We start from the raw sequence: 26,071 nt of genomic DNA, 5'->3' as shown, positions 1-26,071 counted from the left end.
ATTAGCTAAAAGTTGGCAATGCTTTCTCTACTTTGCCTTTTTGGACACAAAGTTTAACATATTCGAAGATATTACACTGTTTTGCAAACCTAGAAAAAATAACTTAATATGGAAGTGTCCCGGTTGAACGGACGCTTACCGGCAGCGTAACGCCGTCTCCTAAAAAATTCGATAAACGCCAATTTGTGGATTTGGCATTAACTCATTTGGTTGACATCTAACTTATGTCCTCTCCTCTCACGGTAAGAAACTCATCTGTTGGTTTTTGGCACATATTTTAATTTTATTTATATTTATTGGTAACTTACCTACATTTTTATTTATTTATCATCTAACTCCGTGACTGATTTTCTTTATCATATTTAAAAAAAATTCTATTAACATTATTCTTTAAAAGAGAACCAAAAAGGTATAATACTTTGTGTAGATAGAAGATATAAAAGGATAACAATACCTCTACTTTTCAGCGATTAACATTAAAATTTTATTCATTAGTTCATTGGCTACAGTCTCATTTAATGTGTTCAGCCGTGCTGCTAAGAATTCTCCGAATTTAGTGTACAAGACCTCTCGTGCCGTAGGCCTTTGCAAAGCATATGGGGAGGGTAATGTTTTTTTAGGGTTCGGTTCGCCAATAGCGCCAACGGTGGTATTTCCACGCGTTTCTTTGACTAAGCTTACCAAAGAAGTGGCTATCGATAAACGATCATCGAGCATATCAACATCAGGATCGTCATCTAAATCACTGCCGTCGGCCTGTTCATCAATGACTAGATTTTGATTGGAGTTATGAAGGTTCTTGTTATTAATGTTATTCAAATTTGCGTGATTGGGCTTATCTTTAGTGGTATTACGGCCGATAGACAGCGTTTTTCGATTATTTGTCACTTTTGACTGAGATAAGGTATCAACAGAAATCGTGTCGTCTAACGAGTCTACTTCTTCTTTAATGTAAATTGAAGGTGACGATGAACAAGAGCGTGTTATAAGAGAGCGGGCTCTCGATAAAGGCCTTATTGCGTTTGCCCCATTACTGTTGGCGGTGAATTTTTGTAGAGCTGCTAAAGCCGTGGCATTTAAATTAAGCAGCATTTCCGACTGTAATTGTATAGGCGTCTGAGGTGTAACCGGAGTATTTGGGGGATTGACAGGAGTTACAAGAGCTGCTTGACAAATACTCGGAGTTGTTTGCTGAGGGATCGTTAAACTTAATGCGGGAACTGATTGTTGTTGTGGTTGTTGTGGTTGTTTAGGTTGATTTTGTGGATTGTTAGGATCATTGGGAGCAAAATATTGATACTCATCGATGCCATTACTATTGTTAGAGACATTTTGTACGGTGTGTGACGGGACGTCACCTGATTTGGCACGTTCTCGGGACCTTTGAAAAAAATAGATCAAATGTAATGATTTTTTCCTTCATGTCTTACATATAGAAAAAACACTCACTTCCTCTCACGTATCACTTCTTTAAGAAAAGCCATTTCCTCATAGTATTCCCATTTGGACTTGAAACGTGATCCCAACATTTTCTCATGATTTAGTTCGCGACGAAATATTTCTCTTAATGAGGTGAACGTACGCTGCACCCGCTCACCGTTAACATTAAAGATTCGGCCCAATTCATTCCACTTTAAAGCCTTTTTCTTATCCGAACGTTTATAGTGAGGTAAACGGCAATCCCATAGAATAGGATTTAAACGCACCATTTCGATTAAACGTCTCTTTTCGATATTATGACGCGCAAAAGCCATACTTAATTATTTCTTAAGCTTGTGAAATATCCGAAAAGAACAAACCGTTTAATTCGATTTCTCTTCAACTAAGAAACTTCTCTTTTTATCTTTATATGCATTTATATATTAAGTTGGCTTAAATACAGCTCTCATTTGGCTAAAAACATATTATCTTTGTATTTGTACAATTTTATTGCCTTCGCTTATGCTTTTGCTTTTGTTTTTTATTTTGCTTTTGCACATAGACGTTAAGTTGCTGTGCTGTCTACTGCCAAGTGTAATTGTTGGCGTTGGCAGCTGGCACACATTACCAATACCAATTTTGTTTAGCAATATGGCGCATGTCCGTTGCCGCTGTTGGTACTTGCATTCATGTGTAGGTATAACAAAACTTTATTGCTTTTCTCACACTAAACGGATGCTGGGCCTCACGTTTATTAACGTGTGTAGGGGAGATGTTTTTCTTGCAAATTTTGTTAGTATACCTGAAATAATTTTATAAAAATAAATAAGAGAAACAATAATTTTGCGATATCTTATGCAGTTTTATGCAAGTTAGGACTTAACAGAAGGCAGAAGGATTTAATAAACATCAAATAATTTATTAAAATTCTTCTAAAGTGTTTGCTAAAAAAATAAATGAATGCAAACAAAGTGATAAAATATTTTCATAAGCGTTTTAAGTTATTATCAGAAAATATTCAACACACAAACCTTTTAAGTGCTTACCATAACAAATATTTGAAAAGAAACAAGAATAGTTCAAAAATAATTTGGTATATAAAGTGGTATCAAATATGAAATGGATTTTTTGTCGGATTATATTCAGTTTACAAATAACGACTATTTCGTGTTGGCTTCTATTCCGCTGAGGGCGTATTCCCGGCAAAACATCAAAAATTTTAAAAAACTTTTTTTAAGAATTTTTGCTTTTTTTTTTAAACATTCCTGAAAGAGTCATATCTACGCATTTCGCAATCCGTGTATAATACTGTGTCAAAACACTCAAACGAATTTACGCTACCAACTGAAAAGCTGATCTGCAACACCTATATCCGTCTGTTAAAAAGAAACCACTAAACGCAAAAAGATAAACATAAAGCTAAAATATAACGCCCATACTCTTAATTGAGCTTAAATGCGTACATAAACATGTCCACAGAAATAAAAATATCAGAAAAAAAAAAATTAAAAATTTTAAAATATTGCTTTTATAGCACGCGATTCATATCTGAATCAGTCTCTTGTTGAGTTGACAGCTAATAGAATAACGTTCATCTTATATAATCTATAGCTTTGCTAATTTTATAGTAAATTTTCGTTAATCATTTGTTTTTTACAAAGAAATAAAAACAAACATTTAACAAACGTTTTTTTTTGAAAAGTTGTTATAAATAGCTTTTATTTATTATTTTCTTAACGCAATTATTGTAAATTTTTGGTGGAATTTTTTTTATTTTGTTTTTTTTTTTTTAATTTCATTATATTGTGAATATTTGTAAATAAACCGAAAATATAAGTGCGCGTCAGATGCATTGGTTATACGTACACTATAGAAGGGTAACCCCATGAATAAGCTAATATTTTACTACCAATAAAAACAAAACATTTTCTTTGTCATATGTAAAATGATTTCAGCTTTTAAGTAAGTAATAAGAAGAGAAGCTACAACAACAATTAAAAGTCATACCAATCGCGAATTCACACATACAGAGACCAACGTGCAGTGAGCTACTGAGTGAACATGTTTCGTGTAAACAACAAGAAAATCACAAAAATCATAATGAATGAATGAACGCGGGGGAATTGATATTCTCTTGCATAGCTACTAGCGAACTATAAACAATTCTTTAGTTTAATTTTCCGTTGTTATTGCTATTGTTATTGCTGTTTCCTTTCTTTATTTTTATTATTATTTTTTTTTGTTGTTGTTGTTGTTGTTTTCATTCTTCTGTACCAAAAGAATTCATATAATATGTAAGCAACGAGCGAACTTGAGAGTGAATACAAGTCCATCGACATTTACGTTATTGGTTGGTTGATTGTTTAAGTGTGGTTGAACCAATTATATGAATAAAGTGTATCAACTGCATGCGTGTGTGAAGTGTTACGTATATGCGATGTCTTGTGTCTTTCGGTATTTTTATGTATCGTTTATTAACAACAATAAAATTCAATTTATTTCAATTAACAAAACAACCAAATTGACCAACACTACACTACCGGGGGTACTATGTTTAAACATGCTGACAATGCAAATATACACATACATAGACAACGTTTTATTATAGTAATTTTTTAATAAAAAGCCACTACATAAAATAAACTTTGTCACCAATTTTTTTCCCCATACTGAGATTTAAATATGAATGTTTTTTTTTTTTTTTTAAATACCGTAAATTCCTTTACTAAATGGACACAATTACAATATCCATCATTTCACTACTGTTACACCATCCATGGAAAGTATTTAAAAGACTTTTTTTTCAAAGAATTTTTTGATATATATTTTTACTCACTTAACAATAGTTTGATGCAAGAAGATTTGTAGAAAAATTCTTAGCAAAATTTTTATTTTCTATCATCACCACCACCAACAACTACAATAACAACTAAACAACTACTAACTCTCGTTAAGTCAAAAACACATAGTTTTGAAGACTATACACTTTATATCGCGGAAAACATATACAATGACAAGAATAAAACCAAAAATTTTGTTTTTGCTTTTTCACAATGCTGGGATGCTGTACTGTGTTTTTGCTTTGCGTACTGATTGTTATGTACATTTACAAACAATCGTGTGTTTTGCAAATAATACGAATTTTTATGCTCTTATTCTCTTCTCAACAACAAAGTTGCAACTCTTCCCTCTTTTTAACATTTTACTCTTAAAAATTACCGTTAATATTATATTATAGAACGAGTACTGATATAGCTGTAAGTTGGGTGTTTTTGTAGGTTATTATAGATATGGTAGATGTTATATTCCGTTTACGTTAATGTTCTCTTCTATTGTTTTACTACATTTCTATTTGAAATTGGTAGGTGCGATATTATGCAAAGAGAGTATTTGCGAGGAAATGTAAAGAGCGACAGATAGAAAGAAAGAGAGAGAGAGAGAGAGAGGGAGAGAGAAAGAAAGTGAGAGAGAGAGGAATTCTTTATTATTGCTGTTTTTAAGACTTTTTTTGTTTTTTTTTTTTTGTTTGTTCTAATTCATATTAATCAAGCATACACACACCCACGCATACGACAACATCGGACAAAACAATAAAGATAATGACGATTGGTTGTTATGTGAATATAAAGCAGAGTTGTTTATACATACAAAAAAGAAGAAAATAACACAAAATGATAACTATAAATATTTAAAAAAAATTATATGATAATAAATAATTTAAATTAATTAAAGTTTAATGAATAAAAAACATTTTATTTTCTAACCGCAAAGCAGCATTGTCAATATACCGACTTCGGAACTTTATACGTACTTAAGTAGAGTTAAAGTGCAGCTTATGTTGCATTTATTTTCTTTTTGTAAAGAGTTAAAGCCTAGATGATTACAAGAGACTCAATGAACACAAAATTATAGAAAACAAAATTGTTTAAGTAATATTTTACGTTTATTGTCTCGTTGCCATTCTTCATAAACTAATATTAATCCATAAATGCATACGGTTGCCAATTGTATACATTCCAGTTCCACTCAACTTTCTCCAAGATATTTGCACTTGCATGTGCATTTTCGAAAGCAAATTGATAAACATAGATAATAAATCATGTGCGAAAGAAAAAAATTGACATTGCTTTTGGCGGTTAAGTAATGTCTTTTTTTTGACATTTGAATATGGTGGCTGATAATGTGTTACTTGAAGTGATATTTCTTATTTTCGAGGAGTGATTTATCTAATTGAAAAAAAATTACTTCTTATCTGTTGTCATATAAGGTACCAATGTTTGATGTTGCATTTGAAAATTTTATTGAATATATGCCAAATTTTGGGAAATACTCTCCAATACTATGCCCAAATGAGTACAATATGCGATTGTCGCTTAAGTGATTTTATGAAATTTCCACACTTGATGATTTGAATTTTTATGAAAACTAGACTCGTTTTTTAAGAAACGAATTCCAAAGAAAGGTAAACTCAAATACACATTCATTACGTTTTACCTGCCTTGGAAATGGAAATATTTCTGAAGACGGAGTGGGTGTGGATGACCTAAACAAAATTGATCAAGACCCAGACGTGCAAGATGTAATAAACCCATTAAAGGACAATAATGATGAGGACAAGACAGTGAAGAGCCTTTCTTAGGTATTCTTGGGGTTGCAGCTTGGCGGCAACGTTGTGTAGTTGCACTTGAAACTCTATTCCAATTTTTTTCCAAATTTATTCATTGTCTAGGTACCTTCACGTTTATGTCCGTATATCAATTCTCAAATGTTAGATCCTACTGGGGTAAATATGGCTTCGACTATATACTACAGACGATGACGATAAATAGATTTGAGAAAATAAGATCCGTAATTCATTTCAATGATAATGTATAACACAAGCCTATTGCACACGTAACCCACGACCGTCTCCATAAAATAACACCTCTTGTGATAGATCTGAATAAATTGTTTGTTAGTGTGGCGCCATTTGATCAGAAGCTCTCTCTATATGAGTAAATGTGTTCCACTAAGGTAGCACATTTTGTGAGCTTTGTTTTGTGTTTACGACCTGGATATGCCTTTAACATCTTTTTGGGAAGGATAGGATTACAATGAAAAGTCGCACATGGTATATTAGATTGTTTTATCACATGATTGATATGGCAATAATCTTTTCGTGGATATTGTTTGAAGAAACAAACAAAACCTTACATTAGATGATTAAGACTCAGTAATCTGGAAAGTGAGACAGAATCTAAAAAACACAGAGATCCCACGAAACCTGTCCCGCCGAAATATATGCGGAGCAATGGTAGAAGCCGTGATGAAAAACAGATGAAGTTTTACCAATAAATGTGAAATCAAATGCAAGTTTGTTTTGTGTCGCAACAACGATCGCAATTGCTTTCCTGTATTTCATTCATATATAATATGAAAAATCTTATTAAATAATGCAAATGCATCATCAGTTGTTTATTTCTACAATAATTTTAGTAACGAAAGCATATTACTGCCAAAAGTCTGCTTGCCACTTTTTTCAAAATAAATACTCAGTTTTATTATCTATAAATTTTATTTTTATACCCAAAAATGTAAGATGAGGGAGGGTATACTCATTTCGTTTTTTTTCAAAATATATTTAACACGCAAAACGAAGCTTTAGAGACCCTATAAAGCATACATATTCTGGATCAGCGTAAAATTCTGAGTTGATTTAGCCATGTCCGTCTGCTTGTTTAAATTTGCTAGAAACATTGGAAGTTTCTGCACGTCGGCTTTTTTTAACAAAAATTTTTGGATATTTGCTATTCGAAATTTTTCAATATTTACTTTACGAAAATCTCTGCTGTGTATGCGGCCACGCCCACACAAATTTACAAGTGATTAAGTTCTGTTTTATTTACTTTTTTTAGGCTTTATGCTTATTTATCATAAGGCAAACAAGACCGAATATTTACAATCATTTTGTACACTCCTTAAATAAAGATATATTATCTGCCTAAAAATGGGTTACTTCCAAAATGAATATGATAGACACCGCGGTCACCTTTTTCTTAATAATACTAGCGATGTGGGTATCAAATAAAAGAACTTGGAGAGTGGAATGCGAAAAACATAATAATGGCTATGTAAGATTCGGCTTCCGCCAAATACAACTTTCTTGCTTGTTGAGATTGTTTTTTACGTAACCTATGACTATATTCTTATAAAAACCAATTTTTTTAAACTGAACACAAAAAAATCATGCATTTAAGCGGTAATTAGCATTGATGATTAACTCGTTTTCTATTAAACTGAATATACGCAATAGAACGCAATTGACAACATTAGTCGAGGAAACATGATAATTTATGAATTATGCATGCATATATATTACATGCAAGCACATATTGTTAACACTGTAGCTACCCAAGATTGTTAAATGAAAACAATAAATATTTTATTAAGAAAACGCCGCCATTTAATCCAATTTTCCGCATAACGTTCGTAGACCGATAAAGTGTAATTTGCAGATCATCATAACATTAGCTATGGAAGCGAGAAAAAGCAAAACAAAACCATTTGAAATGAATGTAGTACATTTTTGCATCCTTACGTAAATATAAATAAGCGCTTAGCTTTCATTCGATGCACGACAGTTTATATGCTTGACACAAATGATAGTCAAAGAAACGCTGGGTACAATTGCAAGAATTTCGCATTAAAGTTGTGGTTAGATTTCGATCTTTCGATGAAAACATTCGAAAAATAAAATCTTGCGTATGTCTTAACCTATAACCATAAGCTGCGAAGCAAATATAAATCGCGGTAGCAAATAGTACAAGAAAGGACCACAATGTCCAAAATCGCTTATAATAGTTAATAAATTTGGTAGTAGCATTGTACTAAGTAGAATGCTTGTCGTCTAAACCATAATTTTTCAACTTCTTTCGTTCTGATTTAATTTATATTTTATTATTTTTAAACATTTTATGTACAAAGTACATTTATATAATATGAAGGAAAAACTAATAAAGTTTGAACTTTGTTTGTTCAGTACGAAAATTTCCTCTTTCACAATGAATTAAGTTATTTACTTAAGATTTTCATAGTTAATGTGAAAATGTATATAAAATTGATTGTAAACTTAGTTGCACTCATATTTCAAAGATACATAATAAAAAATATATTTTTTTTTTTATTGGAGACATCGTCTGAGGCTTTTTAAACTATAAAAAGTCTCGATCAATGAGTCATTTTGAGACAATCTGAACATGTTTATCTTTCTTCTCTTCCCGGTAATCTTATCGTTTCTTACGTATTAAGATACGAGGTAAAAACTCTTGATATTGTTTATTAACATACTGTACCTTAAAGTCTGATACATCCCTAAACTTAATATTCATAATAAATACTAAATTAAAACGCGTTCAAAGGAATTGCTCTCTAAAATTCTGTAAAATTATCTGTGTCTGTGAAAGCTTTACTCTAATCGAAACACCAGCAAATTCATAAAAAAAGTAAGCGAAGTTTTTAAATTTTCATCTTTAGTGATGGGTATGCAAGATTCGAGCCAATACGCAAAATATGGACATTTTTCTCTTTCATATTTAAAACGTAGTATTGGCCACAAATATTTTAATGGAAAAAACTTTTTAGCATATTGACTGAGTAGGCAGAAATGAAAAACAGTTGAAGAGTTAGCAAACAAATGCTGAGGAAACAAAATAAATCCTTTAAAAAACGTTAGTCATTGAAATTTCAACAGAAAACTTTTACTATCAAGAGTTGTGCACACATCCATATATATATATATATAAAAAACAAATGATCGTAATAAACCAAATTATACTTATTTAAGGCAACAAAATTTGAGGTCTGACGAACTTAAGTAATATGACAAAAGAGATGAAATTTAGCTTTAGGTAAATAGCAAAGAAAAAGCGATAAAGAAAATAGAATAAAAAGCGAAGGAAGCACATCTGCTCCTATATCAATAACATATCACTCAATAAGTCGCCAGTCTGATGGTTTACAGACTCAAATTTTTTTATTTATTTTCTTTTAATACGAACCAACAAGTCAGGGAATGTCCTCTATTCGTCCTCTATAACATGGTGACGGTCAGAAAGAAAAAGGCAAGAGAAAAAAATAGGGAGGCGCTGGTCGTAGTGCAATCGGTACATCTTCTGTCTTCGCCGATTAAGCATTCTCGATACGCGCCAAAATGTCATGATTTTTTGACGATTCATTTACAAGTTACAGTGGATTTTGGTGACGCTACATTTATTATTTTCGAAACAAGGCGAAACTCTGAATTTTGTTCTGTTGACTTAACGTTGCTTCTTGGTGAGAAAAACTATTGTCCACAGTCGGCATGAGCTTGAAAGATATTATGCCGACTCTCGACTATCGAAAAAATGAATTTATGTATGGTTTGCTAATTTTAAACTCTATTGACGATGCTGAACGTTCTCTTCGTTCGAATTCGACTTTCGTCCAAGAAAACATAGATATAGTGCGCAAAATCGTTTTGAAAGATCGAAGGGCTATTCGAAGTGGGTGCCGCGTTTGCTCAATTGTGGCCAAAATCAACGATTTGTTGGAGTTTAGGCAATATAAAAAGGAATTTTTGTGCGATATTTGACAATGGATGAAGCCTGAAATCATCACTACAGTGCAAAATCAAATTAGACGACAATTGCCGACACCCATTCAAAGCGGCAAAAAAAAGCAAAAGTTGAGTGGGACGCTCATATTTTGGGATAAACATGATATAATTTTCACCGACTATATTGAATAAGGACAATGGATAAGTACGTTTGAATGACGAAATTGCAAAGAATGGGCAAATTAGACAAGAGACTTGTTGAGCAATGTGATATATAAAATATTCATTAATTGTACACAATGTACACCTCATTACGTAGTTGAACATGTGATAACTTTATTTTGTAGGCTAAGTTTTTACACGATTGCTTTTACAGTATAAAATCAAAATTTTGTAATCATATATACCTAAAGCGGTAGATACACAAACACAGTACGCTTTTCAACAAAATACATGTTTTATTCTTGGCCGCAAAATGTTTACATAACACCTTTTTATAGCTTAAGCCGGTTGTGGTATAAAAATATATATTAAGTTTGGGCGGAGGTAAGCCGCACCCAAGTAGTCTTGAAATAGATCGTTCTTTTACTATATATTTCAATCTTGTTTGTTTGCCTATCCGTCTGTTCGTGTTTTATTCTTATGTTCAATCTGCAGTTCACGATTTTTAACACATTTTGCTGATCGGATCGGATCGCCTTTTCGATCGCTATTTGTGTAACGCCTTATTCCAAAAAGGTCGTTATATGATCACGTTATATAAAGTGAACTGGCGTGAGGTGTTTAATGGCGGGTCGTGGCCCACTATAATGTTTTTATTTGTTTTTAAAATAATTTTTAGACTTTTTGTTTTTCGATCATGCAATAGTTCAATTTTCTAATTATGTACATGTAAATTAGTGTAAATAGAATATTTTTATCAGCAAAAAAAGCCGAACTCAAGGCTCAAGGAAATAACAATCGAAATAAATAAAACTTACTTATGAAATCCAAGTAATTGATTTTAGATATTTAAACATTTTAAGTTTTCTTGGATTTTGTCAGTTTTTCCAGCAAGTGTATGCTTGCGAACGCTTATATAATACATATCAGAGTCTTGCGTTAGTTAAAAGGAGAACTTTTTCGTCAAGTCACATATGTTTATTTCTGATTAAGACAAAACAAATAACGAGGATAATATTATTCCTCCATAATTTGTGGATGGAGATAAGTACAACCGCGTAATGATCATTAGTATTATGAATTATTCAATTAATGTGGGATTTGAATGAGTTTATTAACACAAGTTTTTGTTATTCATCAGATTAGTTTGTATAAGTATTGTGTGTTTGGTTGACGACTTAACTTTCCCGCCAACCCTTATATTTAAATACATAATAATACAAGCTCACTGATAACCCGCGCTGCCCACACATCAAAAGAGATTAAGATAATTTCAATGCACATTTGTTTCTTGAAAACTTATCTTTATTTTTAATTATTCGAATTAATTAAAATGTGTTTGAGAAAAAGAAATCAAAAACAAATTTATCTCATAACAATGACTGATGAATTGGTTTTTCTTATATGTTTCCCTTTTCAGCATTGACTCAATTGATGTCAACTTTGAAAATTTCTATTTAGAATAAAATTTCAAATAACTGAATAGCGCGCAAGTATCTCTTATCGTTTTATTGTTGCTTTACGCTTCCATTGGGGAGTCTGCATATTTTGCTTGTATATAACAATATTATTTATATATGCAAGTGAATTCTATGTTTGTTTACCTTTTCACATTTTGATATTGTTGGGGCTGATTATAATTACTATATTAACCGATCATCGGCCGGCCAGCCATTTTTGCAGTAGATTATAAAATCTACTACGTAAAAAAATTCGAAGATAAATTCATAAGCGTGAACGCCTAAAACTGGTCTCTTTCCTTTCTCACAAGCTATCTTCTTCCCTCTTATTCTACATATACTTATACTTACAGACGTATAGATAAACATATATACTCGCGTATGCATGTTACGTATATGCACGTCAAAGAAAAGAGAAGGAGTTAGAATATAATATATATATAATAAATGCGTGTGTACTTCCTACTACGTCGTCATCGTATGGGGATGTTGATATATATTGTTTTCCTTTAACAATTTTGGTTATTATCGATTTGTTACTTTATTATATGAACAGCCTTCATTTATGTTATTGCATTTCCTTAACATTGATACGTTCATTCGATACTACAACTATTACGGCTTCTTATCACTTTGTGTTATTAATAAACAAAAACTTAAGATTTTAAGTTAAAAGCGAATTTCGTTGACCGTAGTCTTAGAGAAAAAAGTCTTAGTATATTTTTCAAAAATGTTGGTATATAAAATTAGTATAAAATTTTAATTAAACATTTTCACGTGTTTTATTTAAGAAAAATATGTACACTTCCTGAAATTTGAGGCGAAATGGTCCTTAATTGCAGTTTTCAATGGTGATTTTACTCGAAAGATTAAACTCTTCTTGGCTACGTAAAGATTTTCATTGGCAAAGAAAAGAAAAGCTTTCATCAATTGATATACCTCTTAAATTATTTTCGTCATAAAACATCAAAAGTTACATCACGTTGCCTTTCTTTTTCCCATTTCCATAAGAATGCTCACATTGGGAGTAGACCGTAACGGAATTCCCGTTTAGTCAAAATCTATCGTTCTACGTTTAATTTTCTTATATAAACGCTTAGTTCCCATGAAGACTCTTATGTGAATAGGGGTCGGAAGTCTAGAACTATGTGGTCTAAACTTAGGTCAGTACATTTACATATCAAATTACTATTCTTGACGCCTTTTCATCATAAAATTTAAGTAATTGTATCCTATTGCCATATGTTGTTTTCGCAAACATGGTAACAGAGGGAAGGTCTAAGAGATTGTGTCATCTCATTCACGTCAGTTGGGGCGCTGAAATACCACCGATTTGATCGATTAATATTAAAACAAGTAAGAACATTATAGTAGGGTAAGGCTGATCATACAACACGTCGCCTAGTACAGTTGTTGACTCGTTTTCATAATTATACAGCAAAAACTACACATTGTTTTCATGCAGAGGCATATTTTTCATGAAAGCCCACTCATTGGAAGGTACCCGAAACATCACACGGCATGATCCAGTATTTTCTAGTTTTCGTCATAAAAAACCAGAAATTAGACATTGTCTGTATACAAGGACTCGCTTTTCATTATCACCCCTATATATGTTAAGGTCTTAAAAATAGACCTATGTATTCCTTACTATTCCTTTACTTTTTTTGTTAAGTTGCTGTACAATTTTCATCATAAAATATTAAAAGTTAGATCTTTTGCTGATGGGCTTACTATTCAAGAGAAATTTTATATGAAGTGGAATGGAAGAAATAAACCCACAGGGTTAAATTTGATCCGTTTAATTTTTTTGTCAAATGAACCACTTATTCATCATCATAAAACTTTAACAGTTGAGCCTTTCTGGCTTATAAGATTTTAACTTTTCACAGAATGCTTATATGCGATGGTATCCTAAAAATAGACCTACGGAGTCCAAATTACGTAAGATTGATTTCTATGTCAATTTAAATAATTAAAAATTATACCTTTTTGAGTTATAAAGAATCAGTTTTCGTAGAACGCTTATATGAACGGGAGTTTAAAACATTGATACAGACGAACCAAATTTTTCACATGAATTTAGAATAGTCAGAGACTTGTCGAAAAATTTTGAAAATTACTGATTTTTTCGTTTTTATAATGGCTTTTTTCCAAAGGTGGACTGATCTGAATCTTTTTCGATAGCGTTAGTATTAGGTTTACAGCCTGTAAGCGTGCCAAATATCATCAAAATATCTCAAAAATTACGACCTGTGGCTTGAACACAAAAATATATGCACAGAAACTAGACGGGCAGACGGTCAGAGTAATTTTCTTCATCCCTTCTGGACGTTACATCTTAATATATCCTGTACCACAATTGATGTAGGCTATAAAGAGAAAATATGTTTATATATAGCGATATTTTCAAAATGAAGTTTTTCATGAAAAGTGATGGTAACAATGATCTGATTCAATGTGTTTTCAACAATTTTATTCCTTGGGATAAAGCATGCCAGTTTATTGAATTCAAAAAATTTCAGTTCTTCAAGTTGAACACAAAAATACACGGACCGACATCAGAAATACCGACGGACAGACAACCATATATGCTGATGTCAACTCAGAACATGTTTCTAAAACGATTGCTATAATAAAGAACGATTCGACGCCTTGCCCATTTATCCGCACATATTTAATATAGCTTGTACCACAATTGGTGTAGTTTGTTAAAAATTGCGTATAGTTTTATATATTTAAGTTATAATACATTAATTTTATGTACTAAAGGACTGCGCAACGAAATTAGAAACTATTGAGCTTAGCATCAAGACGAAAGAATATCTCTTTTAAACTCATCTCTAATTTCATCTTACACCGAAGTACCTACCCCTTGTATGGTGCAGTATTTTACAGAGATTTAAATTATAGATGTATAATGCCCAACCTAGCCAAACAATTGATTAGTGCACACGCTAACCCTGTATTAATATCTGTTCAGCATACGAGTTATCCGACATGGTTAAATAAGCAGACAAATAAGGCAAGTAAGAAAATCATGCTCGTGCTAGAGCAACTCCCTCATACTGGTCAGTGTAATTGAATTTACAATACGGTTTTATTGCAATGTCAGTATTATGTGACTATTGTGGGCATCTCAGCCGAGTGATCGAGATCATTTTTACACTGTTTTTTCATATAATCCTGGAGATAATTTACACCAAGTTTTCAATTAAAATCGGTTATTATACAATTTTTAGGTAAAAGTTTTGCGTACGGCAAATGCGTGTATCAGCTGATCCTTCATCTCGATCGGAGGAAATATTTTGCATGAATTTTAAAAATTATATCCGGTGTATAGTTAACTCTACTGTGTGTTACGGGTTGCTTTAAATGGACAATATGCATTTTCAAATGTGATATGAAATAATCAGCTAAGCCTCTACCACAGTAACGTGAACTGTCCTATTGTAATTTTCACGCGTTTCGGTGATTTTGTAGGTTAACATAGGTTTTATTTGCAATTCTTATGAGATGTTATTTCCAATCGAATGGTTTAAGTCAGCTCGACTGTTAGGATTCAACTCTCTTGACTTAATTGATTCGATTTTTGCATATACTTGGCGTATATATACTCTTATAAGCAAGTTACCATTACCTAACTTCATCATGACATTTACGGGCTTTTTACCTCTGAAACATTCGGTGAATTGTAGTTAACTTTTTCGCCATTCGCCAACTGTGTCGATAGGTAAAGCCCAATAAATGTTTATTTCGTTTTACCATTTTTTTTAGAACTTGGTTTCTTGGAAAATCGGCGAAATCATTTTATCAAAACTCTTTTTTTTCGCCACAACACTTTATACCTAATTTCGGTATTTAGTTCAATTTTTATAACTGAGAGGACTCCAACAAATCTTAAACCCTTCAGAGTTTTTGCGCTTACATGTGAATATTACAGCTTTTTATCTACTTTTTCCAAAACAATAATATTTGTATATGTTTATAGAAATCTTACAAGGGATCTACCAAGCAAAGCTTAAAGGTTTGAATTGCTCTCTATGATTTCTTTCCAGTTCAAGAATGAAAATTCCAAGGCTTATATTGTCCAAAACCTCCCATTGTTTAGCAACAATTTTTTTTTATTGCTTTTTTCGAGTCACGACGTGGCAAAAGATCCGCTCCTCTTTTAATGTTATTTAAGAACTGAAAGGCATTGCCTGATCTCCACTAGAGAACTACTTTTAGTAATTTTTTTGCGTAAAGCTTAGTCAGTGTAAATTTAATTATGAGCTGTTTAATCCGCTCAGAGTCGTTTGCAAGAACCTTAATGACGTCTACCACTTATTCTTGTTATCGGACTCTTTAAAGTCCATTAAAGCAACATTGCTTAATACGCGTGATTTACCTATGTCGTACTTAAACTAGCTTTCAACCTTAAAAAGTCGTTACGATTCGAAAATGAATTATTGTTAATTATTATCGGTTGCCAGGCTTATGCATGTTTGCGATGGCTTAAAGGTTCATTTGCAATTTGGTCCTGTACCGGTTGTAAGTGTGGCTCTATGCTGATAGTGTACATGCTTTTTTTTCTTTTTTTTTTCTTCTCATTTGTTTTATTATACTTATACAAAATTTTATTATTAATTAATATAAGTTTTGCATTAAGAGCCAATTGAACTCGACTGTTATTTGTTTAGTTGAGTTTCTAGTATAAGTAGAATAAAAATAAATAAATAATTAAATAAATAAATAAATAAATATACATATATTATAAGATCATCCATAGAATACACGCAGAAATTTTCACGGCCAAATCGAACAAATATTGGTTGAAGCAGGATATAATATTTAAGGGTCTTAAACGTGCCCTCAACCGGGAGATTTCGCACTGTAAATTTATTGAAGAAAATTATGAACGCCCTATATCCAGTTCTTGGTCAGCTTCAGCTACTTCACCGGTCAATTCTTCAGGGGTAGGTGATTCGTCACAACCCAAAACTGACATTAAGTTGTTTTTGAATAATCTCCGTTCCTTTATTACCTTGGGATTTCCATATGGACCTTCCTTTATTCAAAGTTATTTACGATATTCCATCATCAAATTTTTAAGAATATAGTGGAAACTCTTTGTCTTCAATACTAAACTTTCCGCTTTACAATATTACGCTATAAACAATAATTCATTCTGACTTTGGTCCAGCAATAATTGGGATTATTTACCGAAGTATGCAAACGCTTGATCAACTAATTGTTTAGGTAAATAAACGTGACCATTGAAATCAATTCAAACATCTTCGACAAAGTTAATATACCTTATGGCATACGCAATCGTGTACTAATAATAACAACACTTACAGTAAGAGTCATCTTTTCAACATTTACATACATATATATATATATATATATACATATAAGCTGTTATTGTTTTCTTGTTGATTTTCTAAATAGAGATTATAGGCGTCGTTCATTTATTTGTTCTTCTTGCTGTAAACCAACGAACAGCTGTTGGTGTTAGTACAATATTTTTACTTTTTTGCTTCCAGCTAATAATTATTGATATCTCTAAGATAGGCAGAAATAAAAATATTTTTTTACAAACTTTAAAAGTTTTGCTGATATTGCTTCACTTATCAATAGAGAGCAAAGGGTCTTAAATTTTATTGCGATTAATATTCTTACACGCGTTCACTTATAACATCAAAAATGAGTATGCGCCGGATAATCCTTGCAGATCAGATTTGAAAATGAAATAAGGTAACTAAATAATCTCCAAAGGAAGGCGACCATTCCAATACATTCAGTTAATACATAATTATGATCATTTTTATAGGTATGAAAGGCCATTTAGTTTAATTTCTATAATAAAATTTTAAACTTTTCAATTTTCCTTTTTTTTTTTTAGTTTCACTAAGTTGAGAAGTAGTTTTTAGCGAACAATGGAATCAACTCCTGACACTTTCTGTCATTTGTCTTTTTTCTGTAAATTTTGACGCAGATAAAACCAAAAACATTAATTTTGGTTTTTTATTATGAAACATAGGGTTTTTGTTTATGATTTTTTAATCGAATTATGGCCGTAGATTAATGACAAAGGAAGTAGAGTCCTGATAGACATGCTAGAAGAATTAATAAAGTAAGCTTCACTTATGATCCTTAGATGTTTATTCATCAGTCTCTCAAGCGAACATAGCTAACAGTAATTGCGCTGTCGTGAAAAAGCTATAGATGCATTTGATACAACGTAACTCACCAATCATTTAAGAGATAATATTCTCTTGTGAATTTTTTATTTTATAGAGGGTTATTTAAAAAAAAATTGCAAAAAGTCGATTTTGCGAACATACACACAGAATCGTATTACATATATGTCGAGATTTCAACGTCATCAAAATTAGTGAATTAGCGAATTGGATTCGTGAATCCGAACATAAGCAGCTGTGGACTGTACGAGTCGTATACCGCAAAAGCCATTCTTTCTTGTGGTATGAAGAGGTTCCTAATAACGGGAACATTTTCATAGAAGAGCGCTGGAATCCAAAAAACCTGTATGAAAATTTTCTTCTCTGGCTGGGCCGACTGCTATCGAGGGCTACTTACTATTCGCCAAAAAGATTGGCGTGTCGGTAGTTGCTCTTGAGCAGCGTCAGGGACACTATTCGGGAGCGATATTTTTAGGAAAAATCAGTCAAAATTGTCCCTTATTGATCTATCAGCCATTTGTTTGGGAGCTTCAGTACTCTTTGGACCATTGAACTATAGTATTTTGGAAAGCTTTTCGCAAAATTTTTGGAGCAGTAAAAGTAAAAAGAAATATCCACGAACTGAACGCGATATACAAAAAAGTTTCTTGTTTGAAATGGTAGCACCTGTTCTTCATTGGTTTCATTCATATTAGATAAGATAAAAAGATTTATGTGGTCTAAATTTGGCACTGTTAATTTTGATACGAAACTACTACTAAGGAACAATTATGGTCATAAATCCTTTGCCTTATTTGCCTTAAAGGTTTATTTTTTTAAAGAATCAGTTTAGTTCTAAGGAGTTCGAAAAGTTGGCCCGTCCAATCCAAACTTTTCGCTTCAAATTAGAAGGCCGAATTGCTATTATTCAGCAATGAGAAATTTTGTAAATTTTTTTTTTGTTGCAGCGATTTTTTCAAAATACGGCGTTGTTAGTGGTAGTGGTAAAAATTGTTTAATTCGATTCATTTTCGGCAGCGTTCTGTACTGGACCAAAATAAGCAAGTGTACCATATTTTGAAAATATATGTGGAAAATTGTGGTCCGACTGACAAATTTAGATCGGTTGAAATTGCATCTACCCGCATAATAAAAGATGACACAACATTAAGCCGTGGCAAGTGTTCCACATATATCCGCATCAATATTATGTAGCATGAATCGCAAGTAGTGTGAAATATAACTATTATATTCAAGAAATTCGCCTGCAATCAAATAGAGAAATCACAAAATCTTTTAATCGCTGACATAAAGGATATTGCTTCAAACATAGTCTATTTGCAAGGAAATGACGGATTATAAGTTTTCTTTTTTCATATTTGCCGATCCACTTAGGTGATATTATTTCAAATGCATATCAACTAGAAATAAAACCTGTTTTCTCAATCTGGCTTCGCAAGCTTCGTCTAAAAACGCTTATAGTTTGTCTATTTGGTTTTTATAAGGAAATCGAGCGCGCAATGCATTTCGACATAATAAAGTACTTGGTTTGTTTCATTTACGTACGTCGAACTTAATTTTTGAAACATAAATTGTAATTATAATCTTAATAACTTATTAACTAGATATTGAAATGTTTCATTATTCATCTCAAGCATTTGTATATTTTATTATTATTACTGATTTATTTATTTATTTTTTTAATGACGATTGCCAGCGAATCACTTATCCATGGAAACGTTCTTAAACATTTTAACAAAAAACTGTTATGTTGTCTTTCTATTCCTCCTTCTCTTTTTAGTTATTCATTTTAACATATAATGCATTTCAGATGCCAGGTATTACTTTAGAAATCTCCTACAGCAGCAAACTGACCATAAATATTAAAAAAAAAGAAAAAATGAAAAATTTGTTAACTTTTTTAAGGTTGGTAAAGAGCTCTTAAAAATATTTTGAAAAGTGTGTTACGTTCTCTTCACTGAAATAGTTTATAGTTAATGCTCTCAGTTTTTATTATTGTTTTTTTTAGTTTAAGCAATGAGAGAAATAAAAAATGAATACACTATTTAATGGATATTGCTACAATAAGTTAAAAGGGAAAATCCGTATGAAAACAATTCGCATAATTTAAAAATGCGTTTTTGCCCATCCTCGCAGATGCCATAATTTTATTCATTACTTTTAGACGCAGGCTTAAAAAGTGCTACCTTATGATTATATATGCAACACGAAGCTAGAAGGAAATTATGGTCACATATACATATAATAGCTGCTTACATGTATCTTGGTCAGCGACAAAATATAAAGTAATGCGAAATCTCAATGTATACAACGGTTGGATGATCAAAAAAACTCGAAGACCATGAATTGCAAGGTTTATTGGATAAAAACTTGGCTCAATATTTCAAAGAATTCGCAAAGTCCTTAGCAGTTAATAAATCAACTGTTTCTAGACGTTTATATGCGATGGAAAGGATCCAAAAGGAAGAAAAATAGCTACCGCAAAAATCGACTAAAGACATCATTTCGAACTGTTTTAAAATCGCAATTTCATTGCTTACTTTGGCACAAAAAAAGAAGAGTTTTCACGCGATTTCGAAATGCTGAAGAAGTGGGAAAATGAGTTAAGTATTGAATCGCTGCCAAACCAATATCGTTCTTTCGACACGGTATAGCCATGTTGCCAGAAATGATTGAAAATATTTTGATCAATATATATTGTACCAATTTTTCTCAACAAATGCCTTTTTCAAGTGAAAAAAATGATCGAAATACATGGAAGCACCTAGTACAATATATAATTACAAGCTACAATTCGCAAATCAATTCGTTCGCGCATGTTATCCACATAAACTTGACAAAAAACGATGACTTTTTATTTTTCTCGAAAAATATTTATTTAAAGTGATACCATATACCCATATATCGTCACAAGTTACTTTTCGAGCAGATCGAGATCGCCGTTGACGTTATGCAACAGCTCGTTAGCGATGCTTGTGCGACGATTCTTTTGATCAAAGTTTGGTAGTTTTGTAAAAAAACTTCAGTATGACACGTTTCATGCTCAAAACATCCGAAAAATTTGCTTAGCATGAGCCAACCAATGTGCAAACATCTTCAACAACTTCTCTAATAGTGATTCGAGGATATCCCACAACTATTTTTATCGCTGCTTCAAGATTTTCATCGGTTGTTGACTCGCTGGGTCGTTCAGGGCGAGTATCGTTATTAACATCTTCTCCGCCTTCTGTGAAGAGCACTTATAATGATTTTTTTGCTCAAAGTAAAGTCGCCAAGTGCCACAGTACACATTTTTAATTCGTTGGAGAACTTAATTTTATTCGTCACATCAAATTTAATGTAGATTCTTTGATCAATTGTTTTCGATAGCAGCAAGTCACCAAACCCAGCTGCCAAAAATAAATTTAAAATACATAATCGCTGATAATGGCAACGTATGTCTCAACATAATAAAAAAAAAGCTCGAAAATTTAATGTACATAGCCAACGAAATTTAAGAAGTGTTTGTTTTTTGAACTCACCTCTTATATATGTATGGGGCGAAAATTTGGTTGGATTGATTAACGGACTAACAAAAGTTATGCAGAGATTTTAGCAAAAATAAATTTACGTTCAAATTTGAAAATTTTTTAATTTACTTCAAAAAAAGAAAACAAGGAAGATAATGTCTTCCTTGTATATTGCATTGCAACTAGGCCGGCGCTTGTCAGATGGATGCCGTGATTTTTGTTCGAACAACTAGAGCAATAAAAATTTGTATATTCTATGGGCGATGTGACGGAACCTATACAAAAATAAGAAAAAATCGGTTGCGCTCATCTAATATTATAAAGTATTGCCATTTCATCTTCTTAGATTTTTTTTTTAAAGTAAAGGCAATATAGGTATGGAAAATTTGACCACAGTTGAATATAATTGTCTCGCTTGTCATTGTCTGGTCTCGCTGATTATTGTCAGCTGCTGCGAAAACTAAATGATCTAGGCTTGAAAACACTGAATAATCCAGAAGACGTGGCGATTTCCACGGTGGGATGGTATAAACAAACATTAAATGAGCCCATCCAACAAGCTCACAAAAAACTATCTTGATTCCCTTCTCTAGAAAAAGAAAACTAACATTGAACAACATCTGTATAAAAGACGTTGTACTCAACAATTCAAATGGGGCGAAATACCTGTGTATCAAATTCGATGGAAGCGTCATTTGGAACTCTCGAAAAAAATAAAAGAAAGCGGTAAACGCACATACGGAAAAATGTGATTTATTGGTCTTATACCATCATTATACTTTCCATGCTAACCTATGCAACTCTGGCTTTGTGGCCTAACAAGATTGTGGCTTTTGAATGCCCTAGAAGCGCTGCAGAGTCGAACACGTTCACCTACAGCCATAGAAAGAGAGATTTTGTCTGAGGGCACTCACACTATCGAACATCGACAAACTAAGCCCGGCAAACTTAAGAGGCCTGGTAAAGTTATTCAAGAACTTCAGGGACGAACTGTTTGTCAAGATACCGAACGACTGTATCGCATGGTTGATACTCTCTTATCGGTCCAGAGCGACTACATGGAAGAGTTTGGGCTGGGACAAGCAAGCTTTTAAACGCGGGTCGAAACTGAGATTGGTGTATGTGGCCCGTAGCTTCAAACTACTGCGATGCACTCCCTTTATGTTCCAAATAAAAAGTTGTACAATCTCTTTATAAGCCTCCGAGCGCCTAACGAAGCAATGCAGGAGAGAACTGATTTGGTTTCGCCTCGAAAGCCTAGCCACTTTGAAATTCCTAAAAAAACAAACAATAACGCCTAACGCTGTGCAGTCCTTGCATTACCTGACAACTAAGCCAAAAGTGACCCCGGGGGGTGAAGAGAGGTCCGCAACGTTTATATGGCATGCCAAGAAGCTACATTATTAGACCGGTATCTTAACGATAACAAAAAAAATCGGATTGCCATCTAAAGCAAACCGCAAGACAGGTGCAAGCGCGAAGATTTATAATATCTCTCGGTACAACTACGAAAGCTACTAGAACCAAGAAGAAACTATCAACGTTTAGTCACCGATATCTACAGGGGTCATAATTCTCTTACGCTTCATTTGAAAAACGTAGGTATCTCTCATATCAATTCCTGCCACCATATCCTATATGAATGCAAGGCTATCTGTAAAATTGCACACCGCGTGCTTTGCAATCACTTCATAACACGAGACACTGCATAGTGCTCCGTATCAAAGAAGCTGGTGAGATTCATAGGAATCCTTAAACTGGGCGGCTAGGGGAATGGGCGAGCACTATACATTTTTCCGGTTGCAATACGAATCGACAACACAACACGAACTAACTACTTATTACTTGTTCTTAATTTTTATATATTAGAAAAGTGAATTCCTAATGTTTATCATAAGATTTATTTGCAAGGGTCTGCTGTTAGTTATTTCATCTGGTATATTATTGTAGTTGAATTTTATGTGTAAATAATAAAATAAATAGATAAGTAAAACCAGCGGTCTTTTACCAGATATGAAGCTAGGACTGGATTAAAGTATTTATTAATAATAATTAAAAATTTTGCACGAAAATCGTTATGCTTAGCAAGCCTGCCCTAAAGCATATATAACTTCTTTCTTCTTTTTTTTTAATGAAAGTTTTTAAGCGCTGCAGTATGCAAGTGTCTGGTAGCGTGTCTGGTCTTTGCGGGGAGTAAATAGGTTAAACGAAAACCAATAATAATAACAAAATTTATCTCAATTATTTAACCATCAACGCTTTTAATTATTTATTGCTAGCGATTTGTGATTTTCGCATTATCAACACATCGTTAAACTGAATGCCGACATACTTTATACTTTGTGTACTCAAGGGGGCGCTCATAACGTGCTCGCACTGATGCAAATTTAGATGAAAAGTCTTTCGCCTCCAATTTACTGCATACAAAAACTGGTATGTGTTAAACATGTTTTATTGTGTAAAGACAAACAAATGCAAACAAATAAGCGAGCAAGCGCATAATATCATATGCACATCATGTATACATTTGTATATATATAACAAAGGCATACCATGCAATAAGCATAGAATGTTTCGGCGGTACAATGCAATTGAAATGTTGTAGTTAATTGCGTGTACATCACACTTCAAACTCCGTATTCACCTGATCTGCACACTCATGCGTCTCTAAGCTTGTACACATTTACTTTGGCCCATCGACCAGACGAGGCAGTTTCGCGTAGCCTTCAAAGGGACAGCTTTTGTGTTTAAGTTGGATTTTTTGTTGTTGTACATTGTTTTTTTTTTGTTTTACTTTCCTTTTTTTGCATTTGTGTTTGTGTTTCCACTTTGGGAAATTACGGTAGAAAATTCTGCTGATATTAACAAAACTTTTGTTTGTAACATGTTTTTATGGTTGGCGTTCGTTGCATTGTGCATGGATTAGTGTGTAGAAGTTTGTAGATGTTTGTATATATATATATATACATATATGTATATATATGTACATATATGTGTGTGTATCTATGCTTAATGCCAAATCATTACGCACAATGTAAGCATGCAAGTAAGTATAATATCTGCGCAATAGTAGTTTACAACCTCTATATATTTTTCCCCGAAAGAATCATAAAATCATGAATTGTATAAATTCGGCACAAAAACGCTGATTTTTAGCAAAAATTTTCATTGCATTTCAACCATGTTTCCATACATCCATGTGTGTATGTATATCTATATATATATGTATATATATTTATACACATATACAGACAGAAGAGAAGGTATTCGTTAATATATCACCAACAACTGGAAAGCACATAAAAAGTGTTTGAACACTTTTACATAGATTAATAATTGTGAATTGTTGCTATAGCCAAAGTGTATTTCCAACCAATTTAATTATTGAATTGTGAGAGTACACGCCATCAATGGCTTCGCTTACTATACATACACATTATACACATGCACGTATGAAAACGTGCCTTTTTTCTCTTTTATTTTCTTACTTATTATTACTATTATAAAATCATTCGAGTGTGGAGTAATTGAAAATGATTCTGTATACATTGTTCTACTCTTGAAGGAAATGATTTCAAATTCAAAAACTTTATCGAATACCTACAAATGGATTGCATGGGAACCATGCATTTAGGAGTTAGCGCAAATGAAAGAAGAGATTAGTAGCACTTTCTTTGGCCTATGCTGCCTATTTCATATTGCATGCATGCATGTATATATATATATTAACTACAAATTGCATGTGTTAACTAACTAACGCAACAAAGGGAAGATGTAAGCACATCATTATTTTAAAATGCTTATGAATATATAGCGAGCAAGAGAGAAAAATAAAAAGTGATTGTTTTTCATAGTAAGGTACTTTTTCTTTTCTCTTTTTTATTTTTATTTTTATTATTATTATTGTTATTATTATTATTATTATTATTATTATTATTGTACGAATGTATAGAATGAAATGTACAAAACGTTTGCTAACGTTAGCACATTTTCCAGTAATTTTAAGGTCATTCAGGCGGAAATGAAAATTTCAACAATTTATTTGTTTTTCAGTGTAACTGTTGTTGTCCTTGTTGTTGTTGTTGTTGTTGTTGTTATATTTGTAATTTTTTATAAATGCCTTCATATGAATATATTGCATATGAAAAACTGCAACACCCAAAAGACCCATTTATGTAAATATAAAATAAATATGCATAAAGAAATCATACCTATACGTAAACATAGTCAAGTATGAAGTTACAGTTGCACAAAATTATGATTACATACGCATATACAGTAATGTGTTTCTCTTGTTGTTCTTGCTGTTGTCATTGTTGTTATTGTCAAAGGCGTATGCAGCTTACAAGTGTATTTGCAATGCTTTTAATGTAATGAGTTACAATTCTTTGATTCTCCCCCCCCCCCCCCCCCTTTATGCAATTTCTTCCGCATATCACCAAGCATACCTGCTTACACGCCTAGACTTCTGTATTGCAGCACTCAAATGCGCTAAAGACGCATCGTCTCAATGCTCATCGTATCATTGAGTTGCACTTTCATAAGCAAACAATCATACTTCAGAAACGACAGAACATGAAAAGAGAAAGAAAAAAAAAGCGAGGCCTAGGTATAGAGATAAACTTGCAGGACCCAAGTATTTACTTTTAGTTATATAAAAATTGGCATTCTTCTGAACTGAAATTTTCTTTCGATTTTTTTCCGTTTATACACATGCCAAGGTAGTTTAGTAATATTACATTTTTTTTTTTTGTGACACATTTA

The 26,071-nt window shown here is 32.5% G+C and overlaps 1 protein-coding gene across 3 annotated transcripts; it reads right to left on the bottom strand.

Moving 5' to 3' along the window:
• Positions 1-312: 312 nt before the first annotated feature.
• LOC119637861 lies at positions 313-4,416 on the bottom strand. 3 transcript variants are annotated; one of them, XM_038034243.1, is made up of 3 exons: positions 4,131-4,416; positions 1,450-2,221; positions 313-1,381 (listed from the first exon to the last, which is right to left on the bottom strand). In XM_038034243.1, the coding sequence occupies exons 2-3, from the start codon at positions 1,752-1,754 to the stop codon at positions 457-459; spliced, it is 1,230 nt and encodes a 409-aa protein (XP_037890171.1). In that variant the 5' UTR covers positions 1,755-2,221; positions 4,131-4,416; the 3' UTR covers positions 313-456. The 3 variants fall into 3 exon arrangements, with proteins under 3 accessions (XP_037890171.1, XP_037890172.1, XP_037890173.1); XM_038034244.1 differs by having other exon boundaries at positions 4,256-4,416; XM_038034245.1 differs by lacking the exon at positions 4,131-4,416 and adding an exon at positions 3,427-3,472.
• Between the last annotated feature and the right edge of the window lie 21,655 nt (positions 4,417-26,071).

This window comes from Glossina fuscipes, unplaced genomic scaffold (genome assembly GCF_014805625.2).
Source record: "Glossina fuscipes isolate IAEA_lab_2018 unplaced genomic scaffold, Yale_Gfus_2 61, whole genome shotgun sequence".
In the NCBI taxonomy this organism is placed as follows: domain Eukaryota; kingdom Metazoa; phylum Arthropoda; class Insecta; order Diptera; family Glossinidae; genus Glossina; species Glossina fuscipes.
Note: the sequence above shows the minus strand (reverse complement) of the source record. Positions and strands in the feature narration are given on the sequence as shown.